The sequence below is a fragment of the Athene cunicularia genome (genome assembly GCF_003259725.1).
Source record: "Athene cunicularia isolate RWA chromosome 6 unlocalized genomic scaffold, athCun1 chr6_part1, whole genome shotgun sequence".
Lineage (NCBI taxonomy): Eukaryota > Metazoa > Chordata > Aves > Strigiformes > Strigidae > Athene > Athene cunicularia.
In genome coordinates, this window is record NW_020799105.1 from 11230012 (window position 1) to 11243117 (window position 13106).

The window sequence follows — 13106 nt, forward strand, 5'->3', positions numbered from 1 at the left end:
GCACCCCAAGGAGTCCTTCCACAACAACTTTGTCTCACTGGACTGTGACCAGTGCACCATGGTCACCCAGCACGGCAAGCCCATGTTCACCCAGGTACCAGCTGCACCCGCGGCTCCTTGTGCCCCTCGTGCCTTGGCCCAGTGTGTCCTCGCGGTGGATGCGGTCCCACGGGGCCGTTGTGGGCTCATGGGTTTGGCTTGTGCTGAGTCTCATGGCTGGCAGGGGCAAGCCACCAGGAGGGTGTTCCAGTGCGCAGCAGTGGGGTCCCGGTGCGCAGCAGTGGTGTCCCAGGGGATCTGGGCTGGGGGAAGTGGCGTCAGGCTCTTCTTGACCCTGTGCCCTGCCCAGGTGTGTGTGGAGGGGCGGCTCTACCTGGAGTTCATGTTTGACGACATGATGAGGATAAAGACGTGGCATTTCAGCATCCGCCAGCATCGAGAGCTCATCCCCCGCAGCATCCTTGCCATGCATGTGAGTACTACTCGGGGAGCCCCCCCATGGTATGAGTGACACCGGGTGGCTGAGCAACTCTGTGCTGTGCAGGGTTAGGGGAGCTTTGACCCTGTCCCCTCATTGCAGGCCAGGGCACAGGAGGGCTGTCCCCAGCCCAGATGCGGCTGAGCCATCTGTCCTTCTCTCTCCTAGGCACAGGACCCCCAGATGCTGGACCAGTTATCCAAGAACATCACCCGCTGTGGGCTCTCAAATTCCACACTCAACTACCTCCGAGTAAGTGTGCAAGGAGAGGGGACACAAAGCTCTGATGCTGGAAGGGGACCTTGGGTGGCCACATCTTGTGCTCTCAGCTGCCCTGGGGTGTGGGGAGGCAGCAGGGCAGGCTCTGCAAGAGGGGTCTTGCAGCTGGGCTGCAGAGAGCTGTGGGGCAGTGGGTTTGCCAGAGCCTGCAGGCTCCCAGCATGGCCTGGGTTGGTGCAAGGCAGCCAGCTGCCTGCCAGAGGGGCTTTTGCTGGGACCTGGAGCATCATGATCTAACCCTGTGTCTGTCTGCTCCCTGCAGCTCTGTGTAATCCTAGAACCAATGCAGGAGCTCATGTCACGGCACAAGACCTACAGCCTCAGTCCCCGGGACTGCCTCAAGACTTGCCTCTTCCAGAAGTGGCAGCGGCCTGGGAGGCTCCTCGGCGCGGGGGGATGGAGTCGGGCAGGCCTTGGAGGCGAAACCCAGCCTGGGGGCCCCGGAGGTTGTCCCCCACTTGCGGGGGTCTGGGTGCATGTGGAAAATGACGGGTTTGCTGCAATACCCGTTTGGGAAGGTTTTTAAAATGCAAAACCTGTTTCTGCGGCCAGAGCTGGGTTGTGCCAAAACTGTGCCCGGCCCAGTGCACCCCGTCCTGAGGGCGTGTGGCGGGGGTGGGGCGGGCAGGATGGCTGCCTGCCCTCGGGACCACCATGGGTCACCCACCCCTGGGTCGGGGCAGGAGGAACCCAGAAAGGACACGGGAACTCTGTGGAGGACGAGGAGAGGAGTTTGTCCCTGGTGCCTGGGTTGGGATGGGTTGGTGGTGACCTTGACCCGGGTACGGAGAGGTGGCTCTGGGGTGGCTGGGTGCCAGGAGGTGGCAGGGGCAGGGTGGGGCAATCCCAGCATCGCCGCCTTCCCCGGCAAGCTTTCCATCAATCACAACTGAAACTTAAACAAACCATAAAGCCTGGGTGCTGGCACTGTGCAGCGAGGTGCCAGAGGACAGGGTAAGTGTTTCATCTCTGCTTCACCCCCCACAGCCTCTCTGGTCCCTCGTGGGCACCACCTGCCACTGCTCCCGGGACTCCCCATCCCTCCTCGGTGCTCTCCCGCAGCTCTTTCCTTCTGGGCAGGAGCTGGCAGGTGCTTGATTTTTTCTCCCCGTATTTCCTTCTCGGAAGCAGAAGGCAGGGCAGGCCGGGTGGCCCTGCACCCCGACGGCACCGACAGCCCCTCTCTGTGCCCAGTCACCCGCCGGAGCTGCCGCGATGGAGCTGGGGAACGTCTCACAGCCCGTGTATGGCCCTGGGCCCGAGGAGCCGGGGAGCAGCGTGGTGGGCCTGGTGGGGATGGTGCATGGCTTCCTGCGGCTGGTGCAGCCCAACGCCCTGCCCATAGGTGCGTGCACGGCGGCGAGGGGCTGGCGATGGGGTGGGGGGGCTGCTCAGAGCTGCTGGGTCCCTGTTGAGCCTGAGCTCTCCTGGACTGGTGACCGTCCATCCAGCATTTAAATGCTGGGGTACTGGGTTAGGAGGGGTATGGGGAGGGAAATGGAGTGGGGTCCCTAAGGACTGCCAGCTGTGTCCTGCCCGTGTCCCATCACAACTGTGGGGCAGTATCAGGTGGGCCTCAGGACAGGCTTTGGTGGCAGCTCCACTTTGCAGAGTCCTGCCCCATCCTCCGGGTATCTTCATCACAGGCCCCCATGGAAGGTGCAGAGCAAACCCCACGCTGCCTGTGAGATATGGGGTCCTTGCCTGGCTTGCGGCCCTCTGCTTAGGCAGGACCTGACTTGGGGCCACCAAGAGCAGTGTGTTCCAGTGCCAGCACCCGCACGGCAGTGCTGCAGGCACCCGCTGCACACCACCCTGCTTGCCAGCACTCGCCCTCCCTCCTCCACCTCTGAGGGGATGTGTCGCTGGCACAGCTCTGCCCCGAAGTTGCTGCAGGTCAGCATGAGTGATGTCAGGACCCTGCGACTGCTCAGTGCCTGTGGAGCAAGTGCTGCCCACCCAGGGGGTGATTTGTCACTCTGGCTGCTGGCACTTGTGCTTCCTCCTTTGCTGGGCTCAGCCCTTGCTCGCCAGAAACTTGCAGGCAAACGCGTGGCTGGCAAACAATGCGATGGCTTTGTGGCATTGTTTGTGTCGCGCAGATACTGGGGTACAATCACACAGCAGCGTGTGTTGGTTTGGCTTGTAATGAGGCCATGGGGCAGGGCGAACCCTGGGGATGAAAAAGGCTGCGCAGTGGGGGGACCTACTTTGCCCTGGTGCCCATCTCGTGCTGGGTGGGCATCTCCCTGGGGCTGGGCTGCAGGAGGGCAGCCCAAGGGCAGCCAAGGTGGTTGTTGGAGCATCCTCCCCCGAGCCTGCCCCCAGTGCCTGCTGGGGTGAGGACCTCCTTGGTCTGTGGACCCCGAGAGCCTGGGGACTTGCAGTGCTTTTCCTGGGTGCAAAAGGGCTGTGTGACATGATGGCTGGGGAGAGGCAGCTGTGAGAAACCTGCCATGCACTTACAGCCACTCTGAGCTGCAGCACTGGAGGTGATGCCTCGTGCTGGCAGCCCCTCTCTGAGGTGAGCAGGGTGCGGGGCCCTCCTGGAGAGACCAGTACCTGCTCACAGCCCTTTCCACTCCTTGTCCTGCAGAACTGATCTCAGACTTTGGGCAGCCCCAGAGTGAGGATGCCAGCAGGGAGCAAGTCCAGAAGGTGAGCGGGCAGCCAGGGCAAGTAGCCAGCAGCCCCAGACCACCACAGGTTGGGGGATGCTGGTGGGTGCTGCTCTGCGGCTGAGACCTGGGTTCTGGGCAGCAGTAAAGGAACCCATCCTGCCCCATGGGGGTCTGAACAGGACCCGCAGAGCTGGAGAGCCTTCAAGAGCACCGGTATTATGCTGCCTCTCATTATTCCTCTCCCAGCTGCTGCACTATGAACTGGGTTTCCTGGTCTGCACAGCCATCGGGCTCCTCTTCATCATCCTCGTGCCCCTGGTGGGATGTTGCTTCTGCTGCTGCCGCTGCTGCGGGAACTGTGGGGGCCGCATGTACCAGAAGCAGGGCCGGCAGATGGGCTGCCGGCGCCGGGCGCTCTGGGCCTCCGTCCTGCTGATCTCTGCTCTCCTCCTGTGAGTACGCCGGCTGGGAGGCTCCGGACGGGACCTAAGGGCGGGTGGAAACACCGGCGCTTGGCGGCTGTGCCAGGAAGCTGCCATTGTTCACAGGAGCAGATCCCAGCACGGCGGGACAAAGGAGAGGAAGCAGTGGCGGTGGGGAGCTGGCCCCGGGGGGGCTGTGTGTTGGCAGGGTGTAGACCCTTCCCGACAGCTTTGCTATGGGGAAATGTGGGTGCGCCAGGCACCAGGCTCCCCTGTGCCTCAGTTTCCCGCATCCCTCCTCTTGGCTGTGTGCAGGGCTGATGCTCTGGAAGTGGGGCTCAGTGGCATGGTCTGGGCCCTGTAGCCTGCGGTTGGTGCAGGTGGATTCAGAGAGTCCTGGGGGGAGTGTTGGGACCGAGCTCCCCGTGTGCTGACCCTGTTGCCCTTCCCTTGTAGGGCTGGTGATGTCTGTGCCTTCGTCAGCAACACCCGCTTCTCCCAGGCCGTGTGCGGCACCTTCCCCAACATCAATAACACCCTGGACAACGTCCGCACCTATGTGGCCTCCATCCCCCTGGCAAGCCTGGTCCCCCTCCCTGGCTGGGTTACCTAATGGGGCCAAGGGGTCAGGCGGAGAGCAGCCCACATATCCCCTCAGGAAAGGGTAACAGTGGGGCTGGAGGTGGGGCAGGGTCCCCACCCTCACTGACACCCCATCTCTGTCCCTGCAGCAAATCAATTTTATCATCGACAGCAGTGATGTCCCGCTGGGCCACGCCAACCGCAGCCTCCAGGGTGAGGGTGTGCAGCAGAGGGGGGCTGGAGCATCCCCATGCACCCATGGCGAGCTGCTCCAGCAGGGTTGGGGGTGCTTGGGGAGTGGGGGTGTCTAGGGGTGCTGCGTGGGTGCACCCTGCTGCTCTGTAGGTGGCTGCTGACCCTGGGGGCCACTGGGGTGTCTAAAGGGAGTGGGTCTAGTGGCTCCTCCTGGCTCTTGCTCTGCTCCAGCAGCTGCTTTTCCCCATTTCAGGCTCCTCTCCAGGGAGGGTGAGGAAAGTGGCGGCACGGTGGGGGTGTCCCTTCTGCTTGCCACATGGGGGCTGGTGTAGGACAAGGTCTTGGGGTGTGTGTGTGTTGGTGTTGGCAGTTCCCCTGCAAAGCCCTGGGACCCCAGGGGTTCTGTCATTGACACCATCTCTCCCACCTCCGCAGACATTGGGCCCAAGCTGGGTGGCATGATCACCTCAGGCATCAGAAGCAGCATGGACGGGGCTCTGGGATCCCTCCAGAACCTCCTGCAAGGTAGTGGCCCCATCCCTGGGGGGTTGGCAGGGCCTTGGAGGGGACTTGGGGGGGAAGCCAAGAATGAGAGCTGGAGTAGGTGCATGTTTGGGTAAGGCTACCAGGGAGGGGGGGGTCCATCTGGCCTCCCAGCCGCAGCCAGGGGAAAATGCTAGGACTTTGGGGGATGCCCCTATGTTGCATTTTTTGATGGGTCCCTGAGGTCCAGCTGGCTGAGGACAAGCCCCCACTTCCAGGCAGAATGAGGCCCCGAGCCCCCCCACTGTCTCCCCAGGGATGGAGATGTTGGCGGCCACCTTCAGCAGCATTGCCAGCACTCGCTCGCGCCTCGAGCAGCTGCAGAGCAACTCCAGCCGGCGGCTGGCCAGCCTGCGGGATGGCCTCAACCAGACCCTGCAGCGCTGCGGCCGCCCCTGTGCCAGCGTGTCCCTGGAGGGCCTCGCCTTCAGCGCCAACTTCAGCACGGTGAGGAGGGGCAGGGTGCGGGGCCAAGGGTCCCCCACAGCCCCTTCACCAGCACCCCGCAGCCCCCTCACCCCAGGCTCTTCCCCGCAGATCCCTGGTGTGGAGCAGCAGCTGGAGGCACTGGGTGATGTGTCTGGCTCCAACATAGCAGCCGATTTAGAGAAGGTAAGGGGTCACCCCTGCACCCACGCACAGGGCTGGGTGCTCTGGGGGCTGCAGGGGCTGTGCTGCAGAGGGGTGGCTTGGTAAGAGCCCCGCCAGGGGCTGCTGCATGGAGAGATGTGCTGGTCAGAGGCCTGCCTCGGCCAGAGCCTGCCCGCTGTCTCCACCACCCCCAGGCACTGGCACATTCAGGGATGGGTGCTGGGGGGAGTATTGGCTGTCCCATGCCACCGAGATCTGGGGACAGAGGGAATCTGCTGAGGCCTGGGTGTGGGCAGGGACATGAGCTGTGTGCTGTGCCCCCCTGGATGCAGGTTAACAGCACGCTGGACATGACCCCTGCCAAGGTGCAAGAGCAGTCCCAGGACATGGTGACAAGTAAGCAGGGCTTTGTGCCCCGTGTGCCAAGTCCCCCCTCTCCCAGGGCTCCATATCCAGTTCTCATCCCATCCCTGCTTGCAGACCTCCCCTGCTGCCGCCCCACTGCCTGCAGCCCCGGCTGTCCCCAGGTCCCCATGTGCTATCATGCTGATTCCATCCTTGACCGAAGCCACCCCCTGCCCATCCTCTCCCAGTCCCTACTGCCCCAGATGAGCTGGACCCAGGCAGCAGTTCACAGCACCAACGTGTCTCTGTCCCCTGCAGAGACCCAGGACCAGCTGGGCCTCATCAGGCGGGAGATCAGGAGCTTGCAGGAGCACCTGCCGCTCCTGGAAGTGGAGGGCAATGTTGGGGCCTTTGTGGGAAATGCCACGTTGGTGCTGGAGGAGTACAGGGAGCCGATAATCGCCTTGGATGGGCTCAGGTAGGTGAGGGGTTGCTGCATCCCCCCAGCTCCTTTGTCTGGAGAGGCTCAGGCTGTTGATCCTCCAGTTGCTGGAGCTGGGGGTTTGCTCAGTGATGGGGTGGTGGGTGCAGGGTAGCCAGACCTATGCCTTGCAGCCATCCATGCCCCTTCTCTGGCAGGGTACTGGAGGGCTTTTTCCTCCCTGGGAAGGAAGCTGATGGGATGTTGGGCACTGCTCAGGGTCCTTCTCTCTGACTCCTGCCCCTCCTTTTGCCCCAGGTGGGGCGCGTGTGTCCTCCTGTGCTGCATGGTGCTGCTGGTGGTCCTCTGCAACGTTGTCGGGCTGCTGCTGGGGCCCCTGGGGCTGAAGGAAAGCGTGCTGCCCACACAGCGCAGCAGCCTCTCCAATGCCGGCGGGAACTTCTTCATGGCGTGAGTCTCCCTTGGCTGCCAAGGACGCGCGTGGGTGTGGTGGGATGGGTGGGCAGGCTGGGCCTGGGGATGTTCAAGCTCCTAAATCATCAGATTACTGTGGTTTAATGCCTTTCCCCACATGGCAACTCACCATGCAGGTGGTAAGCATGGGGGTAGAACATGGTGCTGGTGAAAGGCGTTTGAACAGAGCCTGTTCATCCTGTGCCAGCGGGGGCCTGGAAGTGTGCGCCTGGTCCCACAGCTCGGCTTCAAACCTGGGGGAATCTATGCTGGGGTGCAAGCCCCAGGGTACAGCCTGGATGTGCTCCAGGGTGCTGACAGCGTCTCTGTCCTGACAGAGGGGTTGGCTTCAGCTTCATCTTCTCCTGGCTGCTGATGCTACTGGTGCTGATCACCTTCGTGCTGGGGGGGAACATTTACATGCTCATCTGCGAGTCCTGGCGCAGTCAGCAGCTTTTCCAGGTGAGGTCCCTGTTGGGGAGACACCCCTGCCTGGAGCCATTGCTGCCTTTCTGAAGGCTGCTGGTGGAGCGGAAGCAGAGCTGGCCTGTTTGGGATGTTCTTCCTAGGTGTCCTGCCCTGCACCATGTCTAGTTTCTCCATCTCTTCCCTTGCTCTCAGCTCCTGGACACCCCCGGCCTGATCCCCGGCTTTAACCTCTCAGAGCTGCTGGGCCAGGAGGATGGCACAGCAAACTTCTCAGAGATGTACAGGTGGGTCCCAGCCTCACAACCATGTCTTTGGGGAGGGGTATAACTGCTTGGTGCCCTTTGATGCTCCCTGGGATGGGGGCAGCTTGTCCTACCTGGCTGCAGGCAGGCGCTGATGCCAGGGAATGATGGAGGTGTGACTTGCCCCCATGGTGAGGACATGCTCCTGGGAGGGGGTGGCCTTCACCTGCCCTGTTTTCAGCCCTGCATCCTCCTCCTGCAGGCAGTGCCAGCGAGACACTGCTCTGTGGCAAACACTGGACTTGGACCAGAGCGTTTCCCTGGATGAACTCTTCAACATCAGCCAGGTGAGCACAGGGGTGCCGTGGCCTGAGGAGCAGAGCTGGGGGTGTAGGGCTGGTGCTGGGGGGACAATGAGGGGACAGCACCACGCCCCATCACAGCTCCCCTCATGCTGGCAGTACACAGCAGAGATCTCCATGGCCTTTGAGAAGATGAACATCACCCTGAGCCCAATCTCCTTGCTCAGCCAGAGGCAGAGAGACTTGCTGCTGAACGCCAGCCGGGCTGGGCAGCCCCCTGACTTCACCTCCACCCTGGAGCAGGTGGGCTGAGGGTAGCCTGCTGTTGGGATGGGGGAGTTGGATGTGTGTTGATGCGATCCACTGCCCCCTGCCCTTTGCTGCTGTGGGAGTCCCACTGCAGGCTCCCAGGGTGTCCCCTGTCATCCGTGTCACCCCTTGGGGCAACTGGGCACCTCCTCCACCTGGGAGGCTCTGGCTCCACTCTGCCCCATAGGGATGGTGTACAGGCCCCCCATAAGCCCCATTCCCCATTCTCACGGCTCTGTCTGCCTTTTCTAGCTGGATCAGAACGTGACCCATGGAAGCCTCCTGGATCTGGCCATAGAGCTGGATCAGCTGGCAGACAAAGTGGTGAGAGACCATGACAGCCCAGGGCCATGGATGCCCTGTCCCCAGAGCCACTGGCTGTGGGGGCTCCCCCACAGAGCTGCCTGGGTGCCAAAGGGAGGCGAGGCCCTTCACCCTTGCCCAGCTCTTTTCTTCAGCCTGGCCCCACCTCAGATGGCTGCGGGGCAGGGACCCTGTGCTGGGGGGCACTGCTGACTGCAGCTTCTCCAGGGTGCAGACGTGAAAGAAGACCTGAAGACTGATGCTCAAAAGCTGAGGGAGCTGGACAACGAGATGAAGAAGAGGTTCTCTGGGCCACTGGTGAGTGATACTGGGGTAGGGGAAGGTCCTAAGATGGGGCTTGGACCCTGTTGACAGGGTCTTGGCTGAGCCATGGGGTCCATACCTCTGACCCCCCTCTCTCCATCCCCAGCAAAGCCTGAAGGAGAACATCCACTCAGTGCAGAGCAAGGCTGCCCAGCTCGAGGTAAGCGGCACAAGGGGGCCTCCCGAGCACACCCCACTCCAGGGCTCCCTGCAAAGTGCCCCTGAGGTTCTGCAGTGGACATGGTGGGGGCTAACCTGCAGTCTTGGGGAGCTGGTGTCTGCTGTGGGACTCTCCAAGAATGCACTATAGGGGCTGCTCATGGGGCAGAGGGAGGGGGCCCACACCACGGACCCTGCCAGGCACAGGCTCCTTCCACCCAAGGTGCTTGGGCACTACCAGTCTGTGACTGCTGGGACACCACAGCTCAGAGATGCTGCGTCCCAGGGATTGCTGCCGGGCAGGGTGAGGGACATGCAGGGACCCCACTTTCCTCATCACACTGCTGAGATCACCTTCCACCCCAGGCACAGACAAAAGCTGCGGTGGACAAAGCCAGCAAAACCCAGGAGTTCCTGGAGAGGGAGACAGCAAACATCATCAAGAATGTGAGCTTGCTTTGCCCTGCTGCTGGGCTACCCAGTGGGGATGTGACTGGACCCCCACACCAAGACCTCCCTCTGTGCAGGGATGCCAAGCAATGTCTGGCTGTTTGTTCTGCCCTGTCTCCTGCACCCCTGGGTGCCCTCTCCCCTTATGGCACCCCAGGCAAGGAAGTAGGGTGGGGTTTGCAGCCCCATTGCTGCTGGGTTGAGGTGGGCTGACAGCCTTGATCCTGACAGGGAGGGGACATGGGGCATGGATGGGGCTGGGGGTGCAGCATTTCCACTCTCTGTTTGCACCCTCCCACCCCACCCCCCGCAGGAGACATGGGCCTTCCTGGAGGAGCTGTTGGATTTCTTTGAGACCTACATCTCCTGGGCCAAGAGCAGGGTGAGTTGAACCTTCCTTAGTGGGGTGAAGAGCAGGACAGGCTGCAGGGTTTTGGGAACACTGACATGTCCTGTCCCCAGCTGACGGGAGACGTGGCACGTTGCAAGCCCATAGCTCAGACCTTGGATAATGTGGAGGCCATCACCTGTGACTACATCCTGGACTCTCTGGTGAGTGAGGCAGCAGTGTGTGAGGTGACACATGTGTGGGGTGGCAATGAGATCCCCTTGTCCCCCTCATGCACAGGATGAGGGGTACCCATTTCTGCCCCAAGCAAGCAGGGCCCAGCATCTCCCCAGCAGATTGCTGTGGCTAAGAGCAAAGGCCAGGCTGCAAGAAGGGGTGGGTGGGTGATCTTTGGGGGCCCTGGGAGCAGGAGAGGCTCTCCCAGTCACTGCCTGGGCCCTGATGGCACTCTCTCTGCACCCAGAATGCCTTTTGGTTCAGCCTGGGCTGGTGCACTTTCTTCCTGCTGCCCAGCATCATCCTGGCCACCAGACTCGCCAAGTTTTACCGCCGCATGAACATTGCTGATGTCTACAGGTGAGGAGCTCCTGCCCCCCTGTGACCATGCTGGGTCTGGGGTCACCCCTGTGGAAACTGCCCCTTCATGTGCCTCATGGCAGCCTGTGAGGCTGATCCTAAAGTAGCAGGGGCTGGGGGGGGGTGGGGTGGGGGCAGGGAAGTGGCTTGGGACCTGCAGCCTCTGAGGGTGGAGATATTTCAGAGAAGAGCCTGGCTCTGCCTGCTCTGCAACTCCTCTTTGGGCAGCTGAAGGTGTGTGTGGCCCCCCTTGGAGGAAGGAGCCTGGCTTGCATGGCAGGGCTGCAGCCCCATGGCTCAGGGGTCTGCCATCTGACTTGCTCTGCTTTGCACCATTTTCTCTGCTGGGGCCCCCAAACAGGAGCACAGCATGGTGTTGTGCAGAATGCAACACGCTGCATGGTTGGTGTCATTGCCATGAGGGTGCAGTGTTTGCTCACGTGGCCACCAGCGCCCTGGGGCTGCCCCTCATCCCTCCGGGGCCCTTTCCCCATCCCTCCGGGGCCTTCTGACCAGCAGCCCCACTCCCAGAATGGCCACCAACCCCTGAGGGTAGTGAGCAGCTTCCAGTGAGTGGATTTCCAACTGCTGAGGGCTATGGCTTTGCCCTGTGGTGCAGACATTTTTGCTGGGGGTTCCCCAGCTCCCCACCTGCTACCCCTCTGCTCTAAGGTCACAGCCACTCGGGGAGCCAGGTTTGCAGCATCCCTGTGCCCAGTGCAACCCCAACCAGCTTTCCTCACTGCCTGCCCCACTCCTCCTCGGTCCATGCCCTGGCTTCCCCAGGACCCATGCTGGGGTGGTACGTGGTGTGTGTGGGATGTGGCGCTGAGCTGGGCTCTGCCCTGCCTGCAGTGTGTCCCCATCGGTGGCCCTGGCACCCTTCACTTCCCCCTGCAGCCAGGCTGGGTGGAGACACGGGCTCAGATGCCAAGGAAACTTGTGGGAACTGAAATTGTGGTACGGGGGAGATGTGTACCAGAGCCGGCGAGCGCGGGGCCCCACTGTGCCTGCCTGGGGAAGGAGTGGTGATGCTCGGGGGACAGACACGGTTTGGGGGGCTGTAGGAGCCTGTGCTCTCTGTCCAGATGGGGCAGCTGCAATGGAGGGGACCGTAGCACCCTGCAGCCCTGTGTCCTCCTCGTGTGCCCCAGGGGAGACCTTGTCCCACTGGCAGATGCTGGACTGTCCCAAGAGGCATCTTCTTGCCCCACTGACACTGTCCCCTCTTTTTTCCTCCCCTCCAGGAATGAAGCCTTGGAGATGTAAGTAGCAGGACCAGATCCTTGTATGGGGTGGGGGACAGCTCCTGTGGCACGAGGGGGAACAGGGCACAGAGGGAGGGAGGCAAGGAGGGGAACAGGGTGAGTGCAGGCCAAGGAGGGTGCTGGTACCGGGGGAGGACTGGGAAGGTGAAACCTGTGCCACGTAGACTGTTCTGGAGTCCCCCCATCATCTTCCCACACTCCTAAATTAGGGGGTGCTGCTGCTCCCATCCTTCCCCAAGCTGGCGGGGTGGGGTGGGGGTCCTCTTTCCTGTGGGGCTGGGTGATGGGTGGGATGATGTTTGGCCACCCCAGTGCATCTTGTGCTGTCCCTTGCTCCCCTCTGTGGCTGGGGGTGACATAGATGATCTTGATTTTTGCAGGCCACCCACGTTCAACTTCTACAAAATCCCACGGCCATCCACGAGGCATTAGCCCCTGTTGCTCACAGCATGGGCACAGAGGAGATGGACATGGCTGCTTTGTCTGCTGCACCTTCTCCTTGGGTGCTGGGGAGCAGGTTGGGACCCCTTGGCTGAAACCTCCTCTCCTCTCCAGTTCCCATTATGTGACAGTGCCCTGGTATGTGTGGGAGGGGGCTGCTCCTTGCACTGCCCCAGGTGAGGCTTCACACACAGCCCCCACCAGACAGAGTAGGCTCAGGGCAGTTTGTACTGCCCATGGCACTGCAGCCTGTGCTGCTGGCTAGCAGGAACCTGCTTAGCCAGGGCCCTCGCTTGAAAAATGTGACTATTTATTTTTGCAGGGAGCCTGAATCTTTCCAAGGCTGTGATTTTTGGTGTCAAACAATAAATGGGGTGCTTGTGTGCACTGCAGGCGTATGGCTGCACTCTTCATGCCCGGCTGCAATGGAAGGATGCAGGGGTAGGGGCAGGGAGGGTTCCTCACTGCTGGCACAAGCTGGGCCTGTGCCTGGGACTAGAGGGCTCTTGCAGGGGTCTCCCAAGTGTGCCCTGCCCACAGCCAGCTCTTGAAGTCCCGACCCAGCCCACGGGTCCATGCAGGACCACTGCTCAGAGTCACCAGGGCTGGGTGATGATGCCCTCACTGGGCAGCCCCTTGCACTTGTGTCTGGGCCTTCCCTGTCTACGAGGTGCCACCCCATGCTGTCTCCAGCACACAGGCACCCTGTGCCCTCCAGTGACCCTGCTGTGTGTTACCTGTGGGTTTCCAGTTAGCTTATGGGGTGCCTGCAGCCCTCACCTCCCTCCCTCTGCTGGGTGTGGTGGCACAGGGACTTTGTGTCCACCCCTGTGTGTCCCACACTGCTGCATGGCACAGGTGGGCACAGCGAGAGCTGCATGCACGGACAAGCTGAAGGTGATTTGGTCTGGACCCATAGTGGGGCCAGTGCAGGTCTTGCTTTTTGCTGCTCCTTGGCGCAAGCACAGGGACTATCCTGAGAGCTGGGTCAGGCATGGGGGAT

The 13106-nt window shown here is 61.8% G+C and overlaps 2 protein-coding genes across 2 annotated transcripts; both read left to right on the plus strand.

Annotated features, from left to right (window-relative positions):
* The first annotated feature begins 6 nt into the window (after positions 1-6).
* On the plus strand, positions 7-1283 carry LOC113481674 (LIM domain-binding protein 1-like). Its single transcript, XM_026851502.1, has 4 exons — positions 7-94; positions 350-472; positions 647-730; positions 1020-1283. Exons 1-4 carry the CDS (start codon positions 59-61, stop codon positions 1281-1283), a joined length of 507 nt encoding a protein of 168 aa, XP_026707303.1. The 5' UTR covers positions 7-58.
* A 406-nt stretch (positions 1284-1689) lies between these two features.
* LOC113481542 (prominin-1-A-like) lies at positions 1690-12480 on the plus strand. Its single transcript, XM_026851287.1, has 25 exons — positions 1690-1711; positions 1952-2102; positions 3354-3415; positions 3625-3830; positions 4257-4377; positions 4532-4595; positions 5013-5102; positions 5377-5567; positions 5658-5732; positions 6044-6107; positions 6375-6534; positions 6796-6948; positions 7290-7413; positions 7573-7664; positions 7885-7969; positions 8084-8227; positions 8486-8557; positions 8765-8854; positions 8967-9020; positions 9386-9466; positions 9783-9851; positions 9932-10021; positions 10282-10394; positions 11642-11659; positions 12043-12480. Exons 2-25 carry the CDS (start codon positions 1973-1975, stop codon positions 12092-12094), a joined length of 2400 nt encoding a protein of 799 aa, XP_026707088.1. The 5' UTR covers positions 1690-1711; positions 1952-1972; the 3' UTR covers positions 12095-12480.
* Positions 12481-13106: the final 626 nt, after the last annotated feature.